Source organism: Vanacampus margaritifer, chromosome 17 (genome assembly GCF_051991255.1).
Source record: "Vanacampus margaritifer isolate UIUO_Vmar chromosome 17, RoL_Vmar_1.0, whole genome shotgun sequence".
Taxonomy (NCBI): Eukaryota; Metazoa; Chordata; class Actinopteri; order Syngnathiformes; family Syngnathidae; genus Vanacampus; species Vanacampus margaritifer.
Genome location: NC_135448.1, coordinates 10,642,616 through 10,666,226, shown reverse-complemented (window position 1 = coordinate 10,666,226; position 23,611 = coordinate 10,642,616). Strand labels below are relative to the sequence as shown.

The following is a 23,611-nucleotide window of genomic DNA, read 5'->3' as shown; positions in this document are numbered from 1 at the left end:
ATAATTTAAAATTAACCTAATTAAATTCACACAAGAAAAAAACAGGTAGATGTTACATGTATATGTATAGGGAAGGTGAAAAATATCGTCTAATTGTGCTTCTATTTACAATTAATAGCTTGTAATTTAATTGATGTGGCATTTCTATCGTCCTAACTAAAATCAATTTGTATACAACAATCTGATATTACAAGACCTGTGCAGGTGAAATAAGACTAATGACAACAACTAAAAGCATTGGCTAAAATAATCAAGCACGTTTACGCACAATAATGTATATTGCATTAAAAAAAAGATTTAGCAACGGCTAATGATTCTCTTTCATAAACAACAAAGGATGTAAGTGATGGAAGAACAAGAGTCATGGCTTCCCTTTTGGCATATTACGTGTGTAAAACGTTCCTACATACTCTTTCGTTAAATGTTTTTAAATGCAAATATTGAATGAATGAGAACGTGATTAAAAAAAAAAGGGGGAAAAGTATCCACTGAGAGAAGGTTGAGCCTTTACGGCTATTGGCCCGTGCTTTTATGACGTCACAAAGAAGGCGGGGCCTCTACGCGTGATTGGCACCGTGTTCTCTTGCCAGTCCGTTGCGGGACCAGGACGGAGATAGCTGAGAGGGGGGGGGGGGGTCGTTCAGTGTCCACCCGGGACATTTTGGCGAGCTACCGCGAAATCACACGCCCGTTAAAGGTAAGAAACACCTTCCACCCGGTTTCGTTTTGATTCATTCCTCCCTTTGAATGGGAATAAAACCAGCACTTTGTCGCGTGTAAGAGTTTGAGGCTGCCTTGTGGGTAGCGTGAGCAGCTGTCAGTATGCGGCACGCGGGCTCCTATTGTGGGACGCGGATGGATGTGTCTTTCCTCCGTGGGGTGAAACGCGGCGACCGTGTGTCGTAGTTGTAAGCGTGGGACACACCATAAAGGCTGCGAATGCATAACTTCAAAAAAATGGCCGCACGTGTGACGACTGGCGAGATGTGTGCAGTGTACAGTTGCGATGTGACACAAAAAAGGCGCCGTCGTTTTTAACTCTAATTTGGCGTCTATGAGAAGAAATACGATGATAGTCTTTTAGTTGCACGGAGCATTCCATCATCGTGGGAATGCATGGAATTTTTGGATTATTTTAACCTTTGGAAACTTTCCAGCCAAGTCCAAATTGAATTGCAAGGGGTTTGACTTGTATGCATTGGTACCTTGATTTACGAGTGCAATTGAATCATTCCACTGTGAAATTTCCTGTCCCTGAATCATATCAAGGATACATACTGACTTATCTTTCATTACAGAAATGCAAACTCCTAATACATATAAAGGAAATTACAATTACATTAATACTAATAAGTTCATTCATAAAATGTTAAAAAAAAAAAAAAAAAAAAAAAAAAAACTCATTGTGGAATTGTAATCACGCTGAATCAAACCAAATTCAGATTCTTACACACTGCTCTTGGTTTTCGCGGTACCTACCTTGGACCAGGGCGCAGGACTGATGGCTGGACAGCCGCTAGTTGCTAAGCGACCGAACAGGAAGTAGCCTGGTGCCTTTTCACCCTGGTTTGGACATATAAAATAGGTCGCAGCTCTGCAATATGGATTTGTAATTGATACAACAGAAATAATTAAGAGGATATTACCATTATACAATTCTAATGGCACAGAGGGAGTTTAGGCTCGTCCACGAGCTACAGCTCCTTGTAGACAGCTTCGAGGTGTACTTCAGCCCGAGCAGGTTGGCCTTCCTTCTTTACCACGTCTCAGTACAACAGGACACTGTGAAACTGCATGAATAGCTTTTCCCTCCTTTTTCATCATGCTGTTCGTGAACATGAGAACAAATCTCTTGCTGCTGTCACTCTGAAATCAATTGGATGCAGTGAGATGACAGGTCGTGACGGGTCGCTGCGGCCCGAATTGGTTGGTCAGCATTGCAATGCGCTGTGCTAAGTGCAGTGTGAAAAAGAAGCAAATTTGTAATCAGCAACTTTTTATTTTTTATTTTTTACTTGATACCAACAGGGGTTCATCTGACGCTCTCAACGCAAAGCTAAAAAAATAAAAAAATAAAATCAAACAAGTGGTAGTTCATAACTCATGGTTCAACGCAGCCTCTTAGTTCACTTATGCCTTGGGCTGGCTCTGGTTTGGACAGTAGACAAGCACACCCTATTGATTTTTTTTGTTTCACTCTCCCCTGAAAGGGCCATCCCATAATAATTGACTAACACGATGTCAGGTCTAATTCATATGAGCATCCAGGAAATGGTCCGTTGTGGGCTGTGGGCAGCAAATGAGCATTTGCCAACCTTTTTATAAGCTGTTTAGCCCGGCCTCACGTGACGAGGGAAGCCCATTTAAAAAGGCAACATCCTTGGGGATCCTCCTCGGGAGGGGCAACCGGACCACACGAGGGGGAGGGGCTTCTCATCTTCCCTTCGATCTTACAATAGTTTAATCAGATGAAGTGAATCTAATAGCGTGGAGGAAGGAGTGTAGACGGTGCATTAGGGTATATGAGTCTCAAGGCAGGGAAGCGCATAATGACCTGTGCCAGGATCCAGGATGACCTTTATTGTTCTGCAGGGGTGGAACGAAACCCGTTGCCAGACTTCTCAGCCCACATGCACTTTGTGTATTAGTTCCCGGCAATAGAGTTGACATAAAACAATTTGAAGACAATGTTCCTAATGTTTGGGTTGGTTCTGACTGATGCCTTCTTCTGTTCAACCTCTCAGTTGGATTACCGTAACTCTCTTTTGCCAGGTAAAAGTCTCCCACTGGAACAGAGTCTGCTACCCGAGTGCCAACTACAACTCGGAAAGGCGATAATCTGTTTATCAAGTGATGATTTCACTGTGACAACCACAGTGAAATTGACAGACTATAACTCAATATTTATTCTGTAGCTCTCAAACGTTTGTTTTCATTGAAGAAAGACAAACATGTCGGCCATAAGAGGATTTCTTAAAAGGGTAGTTTCCCCATAAACGACAGGGGTGGACAGCCGTCTAAATGACGTGCAAAATGTTCAATCTGATTACGGAAATAGAATATACATGATCAAAATGAATTGTTTATGAAATGAATTTTCGGGATAATACAACCAAGCACATGAATCAGTGACGACATATCTACGTCGACATGCACGTAGAAAAAAAATGCACGTTAAATTCGGGCGGACATATTAATGGTAATATTGTTTGGCTGGCTAACGCTTCAACCCCCCCCCCCCCCCCCGACCCCGGATACAGCTAACGGTGTCCTAGAAACGGGAATGTTTCGCTGACTGGCTGGCAGAACGCCGTGCTAGCAACAAATGAAAGGGCGTTAGCGCTAGTTAGCATGAGTATAATAGCAACGTAAATGGATTTAAAATGTGACCTAAAATATATATATATATTTTTAAATATATATATACACCATCCTTTATTCTGCCATTGTCCGTTGTAGTGGGTACGGCGCGGCATCCTGGTGGTTAACGTTAGGTTATTTTAAACTAAAAAGGTGAAACCTTTCTGTAGTTAGCATTAGCAATGCAGCGTGTCACATGCCAAAATGCCTTATATTCTCCTGCTATGTGTTCAAATGTTTGGCAATGTTTGCCCTAAAAAAAATTTTTACCTCAGTTTTATTATTCTGCTACATTTTAATGAAACACCCAAAAGCACTTTACGGTGATATTGACCCAGACTGAAGGCCCGAAACACAGAGGCAATGAACATGTTATCGTCGGCGCTCCCTGCACTGCTCCTCCCCTATTCTGTTAACACATCAGCAACTCTTAATAGTGATAATTATGGAGTGTCTGAAACCGCTGGAAAACACAAGTGAATAACAAAATCGCACTCAAGAGTGAATTTAAGTCACAACGACGAGCGAGGAATTGAAAATGAAGTGAAGATAACTGCTGATTCACCAATTTTCATAGATGGCCTAATGCAACTAAATAACACGAGCGATTGATGTATACAACTTGACAAGCGGCTCAGTGTGCTTTACGTGCCAAAGGAGTAGCGGAGTGTCATGTGATTAGATCCTCACGAGCTGCATGACAGGGCACACGCTCTCCACCGGCATGATTTTGGAGAATGAGGTCATTTTTAGTTGCGTCAAAAGAAAGCGCGCTGATGCATGACATCGCTGTGATCGATATGCTCACAGCCAACCACAAAATGTCATCATTTCCAAAAGGTTTGGCGTGTTAGGCTTTTTCTATTAAATTAACATAAACCCCCAACTAAATTGTTCTAATACCAAACTCCATTGTGTAATTGATTCAATAGAGATAACCGGAAAACGCACCGTTATGATGATGATTATACCGTCATTTGCAAATGTCGGCCATCTTAGGGGTCACGGCGTAATCCTCTTACTGCGCGGCACGTGGAGTGACCTACATAGGGTTAGTGTGGAGGCAGAGGGAGACGGGCGAGAGGCGGGAAAATCAGGTGGGAGGAGTCAGTTTGTGTCAAAAGTCACGTATTATACAGCATTCTGATGAGATCCAAGTTATGACGATAATCATACTCAGACTTGGCTGACGACGTCGGGGAATGTAAGGTGCAAGAGATGTTGTGGGTCCAAGTCATTTTATGTCATGAAAAGGAAGAAATACAGTCAAGTGAAGTCACTGACAGATATATGTAAATGTGAAAGCCACACTCCATTTCTCTGCGGACTGACTCTACACAGGCAAGTTTATAATTGCTCCTCCTGGACCAAAGCCCCCCCCCCCCCGCGAGCGACATCTGGACTTCCGGGCTGGCGCAGAGAGCTCCCTGACCCTCTTTTGTGATTGTCACGTCAGTGCGAGGAAGCGGGAGTGACAGCTGCTTTGAGAGCCCGGTGCCCCCCAGCCATGTGCAAAGGAGAGTAGAAACTGGTGTCGGGCTGGGAAGATAAGAGGGAAGCTGACATGTTAACTCATTCACGGCCATTGACGGTTATAGACGTCAAAAATTCATTTGAACTATTTCTATTTAACATTTTTTCCCCCCACTTTTGTTAACAAGAGTATGAAAACCTAGATTTTTTTTATTGGTCATTTAGAACAGGTATAAAATTTGTGATTAATTGTGAGTTAATTACTGAAGTCATGCGATTAATTACGATAAAAAGTTGTAATCGCTTGACGCCCCTAATTTTTACTAATCTTTTTTTCTTCTTTTTTTAAATCACGTCAGCCGATTAAATGTTTTAATTGTAATTAACTCATTCACTGCCCTTGACAGCTATAGATGTCAAAAAATTATTTGAACAATTTTTATGAGTTTAACATTTTTTTTTCCATTTTTGTTAACAAGAGAAAACCTAGAATTTTTAGAATATAATTTTTCTGTACATTTAGAACAGATATAAAATTTGTGATTAATCGTGAGTTAACTAGTGAAGTCATGCGATTAATTACGATTACAAATTTTAATCGCCTGATGCCCCTAATTTTTTAATAATCTTTTCTTAAAAAAATATATATATATATATATATATATATATATATATATATATATTTGTTTTATTTAATTTTAAAAAAATTAAGAAAAGATTATTAAAAATTAGGGACGTCGGGCGATAACAAATTTGAAACGTAATTAATCGCATGACTTTACTAGTTAACTCACGATTAATCACAAATTTTATATCTGTTCTTATACAATTTTTTTTATGTTTTCACACTTTTGTTAAAAAAAGTGGGAAAAAATGTTAAACTAATAGAAATAGTTCAAATGAATTTTTGATGTCTCTCGTCGTCAATGGCAGTGAATGAGTTAATCGCATGACTTCATTAGTTAACTCATGATTAATCACAAATTTTATATCTGTGCTAAATGCACAATAAAAAAATGTTTTCTAGGTTTTCATACTTTTGTTAACAAAAGTGGATTTTTTTTTTTATACTAATAGAAATATTTAATAATGAATTTTTTCACGTCTATAGCCGTCAATGGCAGTGAATGAGTTAAAAGTCTCAAAAAGGGACATAAGTATAAAAAAATAAAAAAAATAAAATAAAATAAAAACACTCTTGATCCTTTATAATCCCCCATCCATGAGCTGTCTATCATCTGACTGCTTGGCAACTCGTCCTTCCTACTGGGATGGCCAATAGCAGATAGCCTTTGAGTGACCACTTGCTGTCAAAGGGGCGGAGCATTAGGCGAGGCTGTGACAGGACAATCTGTCAATCTAAAGCACCCTTTGTTTTAGTTCTGTATTTGCTGTAAACCATGTTTTGACCCGATCTCATTTCCAAACTCTTGGAATGTGTAGATAAATACCGCCATGTGAAAGATTTTGTTGCTATAACACGTCTGTTGTTTGTAAAAGCAGATTAGGGTTCAACACATTCCTCTGACATCAGGTTGCAAATCCTTTTTTCGTCTCAGCATTTCACCCCCTTTGTCTGCTCCTCCTTATTGTCAGGCCGGCGCTCTTGGCCCCGCTGCTGCTTTTCGCTGCGGATGACTTGGCAAAGAATTAACTAACCCCCGGTGGCTTTTCCCTCCATCAACATTCTTACAAAGATCTATCGTTCACTACCAGCAAGTGCGGCGAGCCTGATTGTTGCGTAATGAATCGAACCTCCCACTCTCTCCCTTACAGCAATACTCAATTATGAGGAGACTTGACCTGACCTGGACGTGTACTAGAAAGCAGCTTAGAGTCAAAAACGCCAAAGTCGTTTCCTCTTTGGCATTTATGCCACCTTCCACTGACTGCTTTTGGCTGTCAAAGTGAAAATACAAGGTGTGTGAAATTAACGGAGCATAATAATAGGAGGGTAATGACTTTTGTAATGGTCTGTTTGACTGCGTCTCTGAAGAGCAGCAAGCGTGGTTTTGGTGTCGGCGGAGCTCTTAAACAGTAGTAAAGAGCCTAAAAAAAAGGTGGCTTTTGCATTCTAATGTTGATTTAATGTCACTTAATGGGATGAATAAAGCACATTCTGCCGTTTGTAATTAATTTAGAAATTAAAGTGATGCGTTAGTATGCTTTACAGAGAGCTCTTTTGAATATTTACTGTAATGCCCAAATTAAGCAGGAATAGACTTAGCTAGTCTGTTTTACAGCCGAGAGGTTCTGGGTTTGAATCTGCGTGGTCAAAGGCTTCAGATAGAAAATTATCAAACTTGATCACTTTCCGGAGCATTCGCCGTTATCGAGATTTTGTAGATGATGAGTTCCAATGCAGTCACTTATCACTTTTTGGAGCATCCGCCGTGTTGAGGTTATGTAGATGCTGACCTCCGATGTACCGGTAGTCCTGCGGGTAGAATTTCCTTGGTTTTGCATGAACGCCTGCTCTAGGAGTTTGATGTTTTCATCAGTGGCGCCGTTTACATGCGGTCAACATTCACGTAAGGATCAAAAGTCCGGTTTCTGAAACATTTGGGGCAACCTGTTTACATGCATGAGTTACTCCCGCATACATCTCGATCTAAAAACAGTGACGTACGGACAACGTCATTACACGTGTAGACGTGATTTCCGTTTGTGATTTTCTACAGTCATCGGTTTCTCCTTCACTCTAAAAGTGTGGTTCCGTGCTGTGTCTGAATTTCGCCATGTTTGTTTACCTTTGCTTGTGTATTTCCGGTGTTGTGTGTGCGAGACTTACAGATGTTACGTATACGCATTCTGTGTATATATACACGCTAGGGGTGCGCCCCCAAAAAATTGATTCTCATAAGAATCGTGATTCTCATTTAGTACGATTCAGATCGATTTTAAATGTCTCAAAATCGATTTTATTTAAATTATTGTATACTGTCTTTATTTGGAGCGCTGTTCATGTTGTACCCGCTTTGGCCACTGAGGGGCAGTGTGGTTCCACGCGGTCTAATACACTGTTAAGTTGTAGCCACATTAAAGAGTAGAAGGAAAAAGTCCCGATCAAGTTATTCCAATGAAAGTTGTTTTTTTCGCAGTGTGGAGCCGTTCTTTTGAGTGATAAAAGTGTCCCGATCAAGTTATTCCAATAAAAGTTGTTTTTTTTGCAGTGTGGAGCCGTTCTTTTGAGTGATAAAAGTGTCCCGAGTAGCGCGCTAATTAGCATTAGCGAGTCAGACTGGAGTAGATCATTACAATTCCTTGCACATCTATAGATTGAAGCAAAAATCATTGTCAATAAAATCATTTCAAATAAAAAAAAAAAATCGTGCTCAATCGAAAATCGATTCTGAATCGAATCGCAGACCCAAAAATCGGAATCGAATGGTGAGACATTCAAAGATTCCCACCCCTTATACACGCTGTAGCATTTTCGCCAGAGAGATTGAAAATAATGTGAAAACGCAGTGGAGAAATCATTCTATTCAAGCTAGGCTCACTTAGCGAGTGTCAACGCAAGATGGCCGCCGCACAGACCAACATTATTTTTGCGAAAGAGCATACAAAGAACACAAACCAATGCTTTGTTCAATGGAGGTAAACCTATTTGTAGTCTGGTTAGAAAACGGTCAATCAACCCAGGGGTCTTTTATTTGGGTTTTTGAAAATCCGAACAAGAGCAGAGTCGGGTTTTTGCTCATGTTTACGTGGCCTTTTGAGTTTTGAAAGTGTTATTGACTGCATTTAAACGTCGTCAGTGGTGTTTGTGACACCCTGTATTGGTAAATAAATGCTTTTCTTTGTCACCCCAAACTGATCTTGACCATGAAATAATAAACAGCATGTTAATGAATGTCCTTAGGTACCTAACGTGGTGTATATGTTTGGTTATACACATCCAAAGCATCCTAAAATAGAACTTAAGGAATGCCGACCGCTGTTTTCCTGACATTCCGATACAAATTGATCGCATGCGTCTCAGCGTTCTCGATGCCGTGTGCAATCAGAGCAACCTTCGGTCTGTAGCGTCCTGCAATAAACTGAGGCTGAGAGACGGGAGATGAAAGAGTCGTCTGGAAGACAAAAGCGCCAAGTGGATGTGCGGGGAGAGGACAATTAGGTTTTATGGATTCTATTAGTACGGGCCCACTAAACACTTCTCTGTCTGCGCAGGTGGCGACTTGTGAGAAGCCGGTAGCGCTTCGAATCTGAAGGTTGTTCTACTTGTACACCGACTGGAAGAAAAAAAAAGAAGGTAAATACAGCCTCTGCCTGTCTAACGTTGCTCCACTCACAAGGGAGATTTTCAGGAAAACGCTTAGCGGGAGAACTGGCTGACAGATTTATTTGATGTGTTTAGTGTGAATATTAGCAATAAAGTAATCTTGGGGGGGGGGGGGTGCCACTTGAGACTGCACATGGCGTTCATTTCCCTTTTAATAACAACATGGAGCCTTCCAAGTTTATGAAGTCAATACCAGCGTGTAGCGATTGAACATTGGCTATAGCGAGCGAGGAAAACAGAGATTTGTAATCCCGTGCTTTTGTGGCCTGGGATTAAAATCCAACGTTGAGGTTGGGGGGGAGGGACTGGATTAAAAGCCTGTTGCCCTGCTTCGTGCACAGCTGTGTCCGTACGGGAGGGGCTCGGATAGGTTTTGGGCCGTATCGGGATGACACAGCTTTGCTTGTAAATATAAAAGAGGACTTATACAGTATATATTATTGCAAATGTCACATGACCCAGAAAACAGCTGAGACGCGATTGGTCGTTACCAAAGGTGGGTAGTAACGAGTTACATTTACTCCGTTACTTTTACTTGAGTAACTTTTTGAAAGAAAAATAAAACTTCTAAGAGTAGTTTTAACACACAATACTTTTTACTTTTACTTGAGTAGATGTGTGACTTGCAAATGTCACATGACCCTGAAAACAGCTAAAACGCGATTGATCGTTACCAGAGGTGGGTAGTAACGAGTTACATTTACTCCGTTACATTTACTCAAGTAACTTAAAAAATAAAATACTTCTAAGAGTAGTTTTAACAAACAATACTTTTTACTTTTACTCGAGTAGATGTGTGACTTGCAAATGTCACATGACCCAGAAAACAGCTGAGACGCGATTGGTCGTTACCAGAGGTGGGTAGTAACGAGTTACATTTACTCCGTTACATTTACTTGAGTAACTTTTTGAAAAGAAAAAAAAATACTTCTAAGAGTAGTTTTAACACACAATACTTTTTACTTTTACTCGAGTAGGTGTGTGACTTGCAAATGTCACATGACCCAGAAAACAGCTGAGACGCGATTGGTCGTTACCAGAGGTGGGTAGTAACGAGTTACATTTACTCCGTTACATTTACTTGAGTAACTTTAAAAATTAAAAATAAAATACTTCTAAGAGTAGTTTTAACAAACAATACTTTTTACTTTTACTCGAGTAGCTGTGTGACTTGCAAATGTTTCATGACCCAGAAAACAGCTGAGACGCGATTGGTCGTTACCAGAGGTGGGTAGTAACGAGTTACATTTACTCCGTTACATTTACTTGAGTAACTTTAAAAATTAAAAATAAAATACTTCTAAGAGTAGTTTTAACAAACAATACTTTTTACTTTTACTTGAGTAGGTGTGCGACTTGCAAATGTCACATGACCCAGAAAACAGCTGAGACGCGATTGGTCGTTACCAGAGGTGGGTAGTAACGAGTTACATTTACTCTGTTACATTTACTTGAGTAACTTTAAAAATAAAAAATAAAATACTTCTAAGAGTAGTTTTAACAAACAATACTTTTTACTTTTACTTGAGTAGGTGTGCGACTTGCAAATGTCACATGACCCAGAAAACAGCTGAGACGCGATTGGTCGTTACCAGACGTGGGTAGTAACAAGTTACATTTACTCAGTTACATTTACTTGAGTAACTTTTTGAAAAGAAAAAAAAATACTTCTAAGAGTAGTTTTAATAAACAATACTTTTTACTTTTACTTGAGTAGGTGTGCGACTTGCAAATGTCACATGACCCAGAAAACAGCTGAGACGCAATTGGTCGTTACCAGAGGTGGGTTGTAACGGGTTACATTTACTCCGTTACATCTACTTGAGTAACTTTAAAAATTAAATACTTCTAAGAGTAGTTTTAACACACAATACTTTTAACTTTTACTTGAGTAGATGTGTGACTTGCAAATGTCACATGACCCAGAAAACAGCTGAGACGCGATTGGTCGTTACCAGAGGTGGGTAGTAACGAGTTACATTTACTCTGTTACATTTACTTGAGTAACTTTAAAAATAAAAAATAAAATACTTCTAAGAGTAGTTTTAACAAACAATACTTTTTACTTTTACTTGAGTAGGTGTGCGACTTGCAAATGTCACATGACCCAGAAAACAGCTGAGACGTGATTGGTCGTTACCAGAGGTGGGTAGTAACAAGTTACATTTACTCCGTTACTTTTACTTGAGTAACTTTTTGAAAGAAAAAAAAAAAACTTCTAAGAGTAGTTTTAACACACAATACTTTTTACTTTTACTCGAGTAGATGTGCGAAGAAGACACACTACTCTTACTCCGCTATATTGGGCTACACTAGAGTCATTACCCGCCGCCACATTCGTATTTTCATGCAAGCGCGCCGCTTGACTGTCTGCGTGGAAGTGTTTCCGCCCACACGTTGATTATACAGGAAATGCGGCCCTGGTTGAAGACTGGCAGGCCTGATGAGAACCTGAAAGTGCTTTTGCTTTAAGAAGCTGCCACAATTTGTGAATTGAGTGATTTTTTTTTTGTATGATTACTCTTTACTTTTACTTGAGTAATATTATTTTGGAACTAATGCTACTCTTACTTGAGTACAATTTTTGGCTACTCTACCCACCTCTGGTCGTTACTTGAGCCCTAAGGCGCTGTTGATGTCATTTTCAGTCGACAGCAAGTGGCAAAATGGCCGCCCCATGAGATGGATGAGAATTGAATTTTCTGCTAAATTTATCTTCCATAATAGCTTCAATACTAATCAGTGGTGGCACATAGAACATGTTAAAAAATAATAATAATAAAAAATATATATATATATATATATATATTACTTGGCTTCCCATTTAACAACTCTAATCCAAGTCGATAAACTTTTTCATATTAATTCCTAATTCTCATTTGCCTTTATTTCATATCCTACGTGCAATATGTCTTCACCTGTCACAAATTAATCTCAGTGGGTAATCATTTTGGTCATGTGGTATCTTAGGCCTCGAAAACTAGCTCGACAACATGGTTGGAATAAGAAGGCATACAACAAGAGTCGCGTGGCACGTTAAGAATTCTTGTCAGGACAAACAGTTGTTAGTTTCTGTTTGTTTTGATGTCCCAGCAGATTCAGCCACTCTGGATATAAATACCAGTTAAAGCATAAGATTGAAAAAGGTCCACATGACTCAGGATTGTGAGTAATAATATTCATGCTTTGACATCTTAGCTGGGTCGAGCACATTGTGTACACATATCTTGGTCTGGGGAGGGGAGAGGAGGGGAGGGGGGTCCCGACTCAGCATGGGAGAAAAGTGGAGGAGACTCGGAATGTAGGGTCAAGCCCCCCCACCCTGTAACACTTATGTAAGATTACTTACATAATAGCATATCCAACTTGTGTGTGTGTGTGTGTGTGTGTGTGTGTGTGTGTGTGTGTGGGGGGGGGGTTATAATGTCTAGACAAGTGGACTCAGCACCTGAAGTTTGGGTGGGGTCAAACGGGCAAAGGGGGAGGGGTACTGGAGAGGATTGTGGGATTATAAGTGTGTAGAGTGGTGGTGGTGGGGGGGGGGGGTGTCAGTGTATTAAAGAGGTGGAGGGAGGAGACTGACAAACATTGAGCACATCTGTGTACGCCATCCAACTTTCAGCCTCTTTGCAGCTTCTCTCACAATTAAAAATAAATAAATAAATTGTTCCCCCTCTTAACCCTACTGCATTGTTGCTCTTTTTTTTTTTTTTTTTTTTTGCCTCGCTTTCTGTTTCTCTCCCCTCGCACTTAAGAGGCAGAGCCAAAAGGACAGACGTACAGTAGTTGCACAACTACTGCCGCTTTGCATACTTGTGGCAGCGGAGGGGAGGAGGAGGACGAAGGACGGAGGGCTCGGCGATGGTCACGGCCATGGACGATGCCAATGTGGCGCGGGCGGAGGAGGAGGAGGCGCAAGAGGTGACGCCTCCGCCCGGAGTGGACGTGCCTGCCGTGGACGTGCAGGCCAACCAGGAAGCGGTCACATCTGGAGGTGAGGAAAGGCTCGGAGCGGGTTTCCGCTGCCGGCCCAGTTAAAATGGATTTTTTTGACGGCTATAGTCGTCAATGGCAGCGAATGAGTGAAAAGTGAGTCTGGATATTTTAGCAACTATAATCCGATTTGTCATTGTGGGTCTTCATTGGAACCTTGGAATTCATCCCATTGTACTTTCTTCATCTTTAGGCCCGGTTTATCAGTGTTGAGGGCAGTTTTCTAGCCAAGCCTAACTCACTCCCACTCCCTTACTGAAAAGAGAAGCAATCCTGTGGCTTTTTTTGCGAGGGTGCGAAGTGTATTTTAGAGTCCACGTGGCAAGCAAGGCAGACAGACAGGATGAGACCGGCAAACATTCCTGTGGTCAAGGACGCGCCGACGCTGACCGAGCGGGTAAAGGTTAGAACAGATTACACGGCGGAAAGTGGAATCCTTTGTTTTGGAGATCAGTTGAGCTGAGTTTGTGTTAGTTTTCCAAGTTCCCTACAACTTTATTCATGAGTAAACATTTGCAGAATGGGGTAGTAAATTACGGGTTATATCCTGGGTAATTGTGAGTGAATGAGCGGCTGGCAGCGTAATGATTGTTTATGTGTTCAGTCGTGTGTGTGGTCCCGGCAAAAACTCAACGTCAATATAGACGCATCGAAAGCTAGAATTGAAATGTTTAGTAGTAGTCATAAAGTTCAAACTACAAACAATAAAAAAAATATATTATTAAATAAATATATGTTTGACAGGTATATTCAAATAAGATATGACGCTTCTGATTGTGATCACGTAGGAAATTGAGTTTGATCACAAGCAGTAACTGGTTTAGTGACTAAACAAGATGATTCATAACGGATGTCTTGTGTTTCATGCCTGGTCTAGTTTTGAATGTGTGTCACAGGGGAACGAGTCTGTACAGTGTGACTTGACTAGACAAATTAGCTCCCACGCAGAATAACTGAATAAAGACGAGATGCACGCACGCACGCACGCACGCACGCATCCACTGGGCCGTAAGAATCTTAAACAGGCTTAGAGGGGCTTCAAGGTTACTCGTGTTAGCTGATGGATGCCAGCATTTTATTTTATTCAGATCTCTGTGTTCTTAGGGTGACCACATTTTCAAAATGTAAAAATTGGGACGCCACAATTTTTTGCTGAAAATCAAATATACAATAAATTCTTGCCAGGGAATATTTATAACAATTTTTTTTAATTTTTATTTATTTATTTATTTTTTGCTAGAGCTCAGTATTGTTCATCATCATTGCTCCCTCACTTCTTTTTTTCTGGAATAATTATTTAATTAATTATTTTATTTAAAAAACATTTTTTTTAATTGTTTTATTTTGTATGTGGGTGAGAATGTGTATGTGCATGTGCGTTTATAACAAATTGAATCGCTAGTCAGTTAGCCTGTTTAGCCTAAAGTTAGCATGACCAGACGTTGCAGTGTAACGTGGCGAAATATGCCGGGACTCGGGACATATGGCTCAAACCGGGACTGTCCCGCTTAAAAGCGGTCACACTAGCTAGACTAAATGGTTAGCAATAATTAGCCTTATGGTGTTGATCAGTGTCTCCAAACAATGGCCTGGGGGCCATTTGTGGCCTGCTATCCATTTATAAGCGGCCCGCGGCATATACTAAAAAATGTCATTTGCTACTAAGAAATTTGATCTTTTCTAAATATGCGAAGATACAATTGAAGTATTTGCAATTAAACAAGTAACAACATTTCTCTTCATAACACTGTGGTGAATAAACATGATACATTTTTACACCTCAAAATGGTATCCTTCACTTTCTGCTCTGTGTCAAGGTATTCAAGGATTCCCAAGTAACTGCTGTAACCCTTCAGACCTGCATTTTTTTTTTTGCTGGGCAAATTATTATAATTATTTTTTTACTGATTTCGACTTTTTCCCCACACATAAATAACATGGAAAAATTTTGGGTTCATCATGTTTTTATTTGTTATAGTGAACGCCAGGATAATATGGCTGTAACGTATTGTCAACTTTACCGTATATGTAAATTTTTTAACATGAACATCATGCAAATCAACTTGTGATTGTGATTGGGTTGGCTAGGATCCAATCATGAACCAGAAGTGTTGACATCATCCAAATTATTGGTTTCAAATATGTTATGTCCACTGCAATCATCTATGGGTCCGAAGGGGTTACAAATGGTCATCTTACAACAGATTGCACCTGTTTTAGTTCTGAATATAAACATGGGATTCCAATATTTTCCGGTGGTAACCCATTGTCAGGTCTGAACCACCCCAACATCTTGAAAAATCTTAAACTATTTATAGATTGTTGTTCAGGTAGCACTTTTTTTTTTTTCAAAAAACAGTGTAGTATATAAACAAACTGATTTTATCATATTAAATTATAATATATATGAAAAAATATTCCCGCTGTAGTAACATGACAGCTCTTCTGTTACGGCCATTTTGTCTAACTCAAATTGCCTCTCTTCTTCTTAAACAGCCATGCAGGAGGTGCTGGATAATCTAGGTGAGCTTCCCGCCACCGGGGGCGCCAAAGACATCGACCTACTCTTCCTACGCGGCATCATGGAAAGCCCCATTGTACGCTCCCTGGTTAAGGTAGCACACACGCACGCGCGCAGTTGGGGGCGAGGAGACTCGAAGCGCAAGCTAGTCTGCTTCCAGTTGCATTTTGGTGTTTAAAGGTGTGTAAGGCTTAATCAACTGAATGAACTAAAAAAGTTCACTCATGCTGCCAATGCGCAACTTCACTGCGTTATCTGCTCCTCTGCACACAATCTAATTGTAGCCTTGCCATATTTTACATGGAGGGCCGAAAATTGGCGCCAGTTCACATTCACTCTTCCCAGGCAACATTCCAAGACCAAACGAGAGCGCAAACTCGACGCTGGTGTTTCCCCGCAGGCTCACGAACAGCTGGAGGAGGTGAAGCTGGAGGCGGTGCAGGACAACAACATGGAGCTGGTGACGGAGATCCTGGGCGACATCAGCGGCCTCAAAGTCAGGGACGACAGCGCGGCCGAACTGTCCAGGATCTTGCAGGAGCCGCATTTTAAGGTAAATGCTTTATTTTAGGGCTGCGGGTTCTTAACTGGGGTTCGGCGGAGGTCTCATATGATTTGCTTGGCCATCGTTGGCCGCTGGGAATTTGGTGCGCTCGGAGCCGACTTTTGACTGTTGTGATGGTATGTTATGTGATGTCTTCATTATAATCATCGTCATAATAATAAGAATAATGATAATAATAATCTTTTATTATTATAATACTGTCAAGCAGACTAAAGACAGTGTTTTGTCAAATATTTGCAATATGAATTCACATGTAACCTATAACGGAACGTATGGTGTTCCACAGGGTTCAATTCTGGGGCCTCTACTGTTTTCATTGCATTTGCCTAAAAAAGGCAAAAGCCTATTACTCTCCCTGTTCATTTTGTTCAGCAGTAAACCCTATACAGACATCTTGAATTTGGAAAAAATAAATCATATTTTATGCAAACTGGCGGGGTTCGGTACCTCCTACAAGGTTAAGAACCACTGGGCTAGACCAATTGAGTGGGACTCGCGAGCCAAACGAAGAGACTAAGAGACGTTAGTTGCATAAGCTGCAAGATAAGACCCTGTTGACCTAGTGAGAAAAAAGAGGCAGGGAAGCAACATCATATACTGTACGTGACTGATATCACCCCCCCCCCCACCCCCGCACTATTTTCACTAATTGTTGAAATGTTAAATGGCCACAAAAGAAATGTCAGTCTCAATGCTGAGATTGATTAATTCTTGGCCCATTTATCAACCAAACATATTTGCACATAATCCATATTTGGGATTTTAGCCATTTCATGATTAGTTTTTCAAGGCACATCCGAAAAAGCCGATTCTGATTGGTCATGTAAGAAAAATCCACAGATCCATGTTTAATGTGGTACACACCAACCAGCACAATTTTGTTTTTCCCAAACCTACTTTTTAAAAGGACCATTTTGCCACTTATTTTCTAGTAAAGATGACATCACAGTTGCTCAGGCAACGACCAATCGCATCTCACCTGTTTTCTGAAGCCGAGCTGTGATTGGTTGTTACCGAAGACCAGAGCAACTGTGATGTCATTTTCACTCGATAACACACACTTAAAACAGTTGGGTCAAAAGTAACCCAATTATGGATCAAAAATGGACTGATCCACTTTATGGGTCAATTTGATCCAACTTTCTGGGATGTTTTATACAAAATGACCCAATTTTTTGACCTAAGTAAAGGATCTGACCAATATTTATGAGTTGTTTTACACTAAAAGACCCATTTATTGACTCAAAATTGGGTCAAATCGACCCATTTTTGACCCAACTGTTTTTAGAGTGCAAGTGGCAAAATGGCCGCCACCTTATAGTGATAAAAACAGCTGCATTTGCTGCTTAACTAACGTGATATTAACCAAAATGCCGTATTTAGACTAGTGGGGCTGCATAGAAGATTTTTTTTTGGGGGTGCGGGGGTTGACTTCCCCTTTAACTCAGCGCACCCTGCAGCAGTGTGTAAAAAAAACGACAGCAGCGTTAACAAGCACACTCCAAAAAAAAAACAAAGTGTGTTTTGAGGTTACATAATGTTACGTCATCTTCCTTCAAGCGGCGTCCTTTTGTCCTTTTGTCCTCAGTCCCTTCTGGAGGCACACGACATGGTGGCCTCCAAATGCTACGAAGTCCCGCCCCCTGCCGAGATGGCCAACGACGCGGCCGTGAACAGCGCTCTCATGCAGGCGGACGCCGTGCGCATGATCGGCATCCGGAAGAAGGCCGGGGAGCCTTTGGTGAGCCCTACCGAGCGTCTTCGCAAAAATTGTGAGCGGGGATCAAGTCGAACCTTTCGTCTTCCTATCAGGGCGTGACCTTTCGCGTGGAGAAGGATGACCTGGTTATTGCCAGGATCCTCCACGGCGGCATGATTGACAGGCAAGGACTACTGCACGTGGGCGACATCATCAAGGAAGTGAACGGCAAGGACGTGGGCAACAATCCCACCGAGCTTCAGGAAATGCTCAAAGACTGCAGCGGCGGGATCACCCTCAAAATACTGCCCAGCTACCGGGACGCCCCCGCGCCGCCGCAGGTACACGCACCAGCATGCGCTGATGTAATGAGTGACAGATGTTGGCCAGCGATACCACATTGGTGGTCCGACAGGCAGTTAAGACGTCAGAATGTGAACTCTGTTAATAACACTTGGCTCGCTATCTAGGTCACATGATCTTACATCTGGGAACACTCTCCGCTCACCGGCATTCTGCTGTGTTCATTTATTGATGCTCAGCAATTCTTAAAGGAATTAATGGAAGCTGTGAACACACTTGCATGTAGAGGGGCTGTCACGATAGGATATTTTTAGATATTCCATCAAATAAGCGGATGCATTTTTTATTTTGCATTAAAATGCATTATGAAATGTTTTTACGGATTCCTGTTTACTAAGCAAATATTGTTTGGTGATTAACTCATTCACTGCCATTGACGGCTAAAAACGTCAAAAATTCATTTGAACTATTTCCATTAGTTTAACATTTTTTTTCCCACTTTTGTTAACAAGAGTATGAAAACCTTGAATTTTTTTCATTGTACATTTAGAACAGATATAAAAGTTGCGATTAATCGTGAGTTAACTAGTGAAGTCATACAATTAATAACAATTAAAAAAAATTTAATTGCCTGTCGCCCCTAATTTTTACGATATTTTTTAATGAATTTATGGCAGTGAATGAGTTAAAAGAACAACTCAACTACAATTACGCAATATCACCTGAGAGTAGGGATGTTCAATACCACTTTTTTTCAGATCGATCCAAGTTTGAGTACTCAACTCAAGTAGTCACCGATACCAAGTACTGATACCAACTAGTACTTTTAATACAAAAAAAATGTCCTTTTTCACTGCAAAAATAATGTAATTTTAAAGATCTATCTATCCCAATATATCCTTTTTTCAACATTTCTCGACAATAATATGTTATATGTGACCTCACTAGTCTAAACATGACATTCTGATTAATATTACATTTGTGGAATAGGAGTTATGAAGCAAAATCCAGCCATTTCATCCATCTCAGTTGGCGGCCATTTTGCCACTTGCTCTTGATTGAAGATGACATCACAGTTTCTCGGGGCTCAGGCAACGACCAATCACAGCTCACCTGTTTTCTGAAGCTGAGCTATGATTGGTTGTTACCTGAGCCCTGAGCAGCTGTGATGCCATTTTCACTTCCCCATTAAAACTGGTTCAGTTACTAGTTTGGTCATTGTTTAAAAAAATAAAAATTAAATAAAAAGCTTATATCTTATTTTGATTAAACACAAAAGATGATGAAAATCTGAGAATAATTCATGTTAAGAGGTTGAAATCAAACGTTTCTTTAGAATTGAGAAGCGAAGCCTCTAAATGATCCAAAGGCGCGAATGTGGTTTACTAGTGACGGGGGTCCATGGTGCGAGTTGAAGCAAGATGCCCCCCCCCCCCGCCCCCCCGATGAGAGAAATAGAAAATGGACGGCTAATAGGCCAACTGAGAGCGTTTGCACTATAAACACTAGGCGCTAGTATACTTCTGGGTGGCAGACGGATAGAACGCTAGTGACTACCACCGACCTGAAGAGATCCCGGCGACCGCATATCTAATCAAAAACATTCTGCTGGTAAACATAGTATAGCGTAGGCACTATCCATTTCACCGTCAAAAGAGCAAGAGCATCAATCTGAGCTGAAAAAAAAAAAAAAAGCACACACTAAATAGTTTGGCTAACCTTTTGGCTACATCTCCATTAGCCGTCTTCTAAATTAGTCAGCCATGATCAAGTTTACTGTGCTTGAATTTCTACTTCTATTTTTGTATGGACTGACTGCCTTCGGATCTCCCGTCTTAAGTAGGTTACAACCATGCTTCCCAACAAACGTTCAGTGAAGAAAACAAAACGTGTTTTATTTTCACGCAACGCTTTTTTTAACGCTTCCTCTTGCCGCTTGTCTAATTAAATCAGACAGAGGACTTGCACTTCCTGCCAAAGCGCAGCGCGAACATCCGAGGCTCAGCTCATCAGTCTGATACCCATCAACCGTGCCTGCCTGTGATCGTTCCTCGCAGGTCTACGTGCGGCCCTACTTCGACTATGACCCGGCCAGCGACAACCTGATCCCTTGCCGGGAGGCTGGCATGGCGTTCCAGCGAGGCGACATCCTTCAGATTGTCAACAGGGAAGATCCCAACTGGTGGCAGGTGAGCTTTTGCGTCAATTCCGGTTCGAGAGGGGGGAAATGTTAAAATGACATTTGTCGGGTGATCTCTCGTAGGCTTGTCATGTGGTGGGCGGGGCCACGGGGCTGATACCCAGTCAGTTCTTGGAGGAGAAGAGGAAAGCTTTTGTCCCTCGGGATTTTGATGGATCAGGTATTGCAGCAATTCATTCTTCTTCTTTTTTGGGTGTACCTAATGTTGTGTCCACAACTACTCATTTTCAAACGGCTTCTTTCATCCGTTTTGCTGTTGGATTAGTGAAGCAGGCCATCTGGTGTGTCAGGTTAGCCCTGCTGAGGAACTGTGGTCCAGCCTGCCCTCTAGTGGCTAAATACTGCACAAGCAAGGCCGTGTGAAACTTTCTAGTGATCCATCTTGTATTTTTCAGGCATCCTGTGTGGCACCATAGCTGGGAAAAAGAAGAAGAAAATGATGTATCTGACTGCCAAGAATGCAGGTCAGGCTTGTCGTGTCCTTGCTGATGTCCTAATTAATAACTTGACCCTAATAATGATGTTGTGAAATAGAATTTGACAGGCATGAGCTGCAGATCTACGAAGAAGTAGCCAAGGTTCCTCCATTCCAGAGGAAGACGCTAGTTCTGATTGGTGCTCAGGGCGTAGGCCGACGTAGCCTCAAGAACCGGCTGATGGTCCTCCAGCCCACCTGCTTCGGCACCACAATACCATGTACGTCAGCAGAACTCGAATTCTGTCGTTTAGAACCTCAACATTATGCAAAGATCTAACTAACGTGACTTGAAGATACGTCCCGGCGTCCCCGCGACGAGGAGCTGGACGGGAACTCGTACCACTTCACCTCCAGGACGGAAATGGAGGTGGAGGTGAAGGCCGGCCGCTTCCTGGAGCACGGCGAGTACGACGGCAACCTGTACGGCACCAAGATCGAGTCCATCCACGAGGTGGTGGCCGCCGGGCGGACGTGCATCCTCGACGTTAACCCACAGGTTGGAAGATTGAACGTTTGGAATTCCAAATATCTCATTTCACTTCTACAACTTTCTTAGGATATCAATTATTTCTTCTTCTTCTTCTTCCAGGCTCTGAAGGTCCTGAAAACGGCAGAGTTCATGCCTTACGTGGTGTTTATCGCAGCGCCAGATTTCGACACGCTCAAGGGCATGCACAAAGCTGTTGTGGACGCGGGCCTCACTACCAAACAGCTCACGGTACACAAAACTACATCTGAGTCTAATGCCAGGAGTGGGCAAACTGGCACAACTTGAAACTGGGCTGGGAGAAAAAAAAAAGTCCACCAAGTCTGATAAGTCAACGGAAATTTTCTGCCTCAAATCTCCACTGGAACATAACCTGCCACTCAGTTTTAGGTGTCCATCATTTAACCAGTAGAGGGCAGTCATGCGCTAAACATTCCCAGAAGAAGACAGGAACAGGAAGTTATTGACCCCATGTAGCTAACAGTTAGCTCTGCCCTTGTTTACTCATGAATAATGTTGAAGCATCTTCTATAATTAAATAATTGACTTTTAAAACACTATTACTTGTGTAATATAGATATAAACATGTACAGTAGTGTGAACTAAATGGTAGTTAGTCTTTGTAAGTAGTACTCGCTATCGTGCTAATGCTAATCGCGATTGCTAACCTTTTAGCATAAGCTAATTTTGTTGGTGTAATAATACATATGCACAGAAGATAAATAATGGGTAGTTATTGCCACCAAACGCAACTTTTTTTTTGGGGGGGGGGGGGGGAATTACTCGAAATAATCAATAGGATAATTGATTTTAAAAAGTCAAAAAATCATTGGCACTCCTCAAAGAAAAACCACAGTGCTCACAGAAATAACTTGAATCTGAAAAGTGTAATGTAAAAATTAATGGATGGATCTTAAATTTCTGAATAATATTTATAATTGTAGCCACAGGAACAACAAGCTCTTAGAGGTGGTCTTTATAGCCTTTACCTTTAACATGCTTGTCTATATATATTTTTCTAATCTCCTGTACACACCATGTCATCAGCTTTGCCTACTCCTGGTCTACATCAACACGTTTATTTTCTCCACATATTTATTAACTTCAAGTCACCTTGTTGGCAGGACGTGGACCTGAGGAAGACTGTGGACGAGAGCGCCCGCATCCAAAGGGCTTACGGCCACTACTTCGACCTGACGATCACTAACGACAACCTGGACAAGGCCTTCGACACGTTACAGGCCGCCGTGGACACGCTGCGCACTGAATCTCAATGGGTGCCCGTGAACTGGGTGTACTGAGAACCCCACGGCCTGCGCGTTTGGGCCGAGAGAGGAGAACCAAGAGCTACTTCTGTAAAACACAAATATGCGTGCTAAATTTGAACACTCTCCGTCCTCGGGAGCGAGCACGCACGCACGCCACGCAACTTTTTTCTACTTCGACTCAAAGGGAAAGAGTGCTTATTTATTTTATAACTTTTTATGAAAGATCTTTCTATACAATGTGGAAGTGCAGCGGAAAAGAATAAGGGGCATTGATTCATTTATTGTATTTTTGTTTGTTTGTGTTAGCTTCCTGTCCATGATTCATCAACCTGTGTATTAACATTGACATAGGCTGCATCATTTTTAAATTTAATGGTGATAGCAGGAGGCATTTTTTTGTGTGGGTAAAAAAAAAAAAAATCTAACTTGTTCATGATCAAACACTTCTTTTTGTGTGTGTAGTTTTTGTTGAATGTGATTATAGTTTTTACTAGTGTACTTTGTCACAAACGATCCTGCCTGCTTGCCTGTCTGGAGTACGACCGTCACACTGTCCTCAACTTCAAGCCAATGTGTTCATGTTTTGTGAAAGTCGCACAAATTCTACACTACAACCTTAAGGGGAAAACTCTTTTAGACTGCAGGAAAAAAATCATTTTAGTTACATATGTCTTTATTTATTAAAACTAGTTAAATTTTTCATGTTTTCCTTTGGTTTTCTATCCCAGTGCCACATTGTAGAATACCTGCTGCCTATCGAACATGTTTTCATAAATCACCCAATGTCAAAAGATTTGTTTGTACATTTTTATCTGCAAAGTTAAGATGAATAAAGGTGATTGGATTTTAACATGTGTGGCCTTGTAAGCCATATTTTGCCCTCTCCTATATTGGAAGTGGGGGGAGAAAGAAAGAGAGAGACAGACAGGACAAGCAACAAAACAATAGTATAAAAAAAAAAAAAAAGAACAGTAAC

The 23,611-nt window shown here is 41.2% G+C and overlaps 1 protein-coding gene across 2 annotated transcripts; it reads left to right on the top strand.

The window, feature by feature from the left end:
• Positions 1 to 574: 574 nt before the first annotated feature.
• Positions 575 to 23,485, top strand: pals2b (protein associated with LIN7 2, MAGUK p55 family member b). Of its 2 annotated transcripts, XM_077549701.1 has the most exons (14): positions 575 to 697; positions 9,010 to 9,091; positions 12,879 to 13,115; positions 15,611 to 15,711; positions 16,036 to 16,188; positions 17,789 to 17,941; positions 18,013 to 18,240; positions 20,260 to 20,391; positions 20,466 to 20,562; positions 20,798 to 20,866; positions 20,937 to 21,098; positions 21,174 to 21,376; positions 21,470 to 21,598; positions 22,492 to 23,485. In XM_077549701.1, exons 3-14 carry the CDS (start codon positions 12,983 to 12,985, stop codon positions 22,666 to 22,668), a joined length of 1,737 nt encoding a protein of 578 aa, XP_077405827.1. In that variant the 5' UTR covers positions 575 to 697; positions 9,010 to 9,091; positions 12,879 to 12,982; the 3' UTR covers positions 22,669 to 23,485. The 2 variants fall into 2 exon arrangements, with proteins under 2 accessions (XP_077405827.1, XP_077405828.1); XM_077549702.1 differs by lacking the exons at positions 575 to 697; positions 9,010 to 9,091; positions 12,879 to 13,115 and adding an exon at positions 13,122 to 13,210.
• The last annotated feature ends 126 nt before the right edge of the window (positions 23,486 to 23,611 follow it).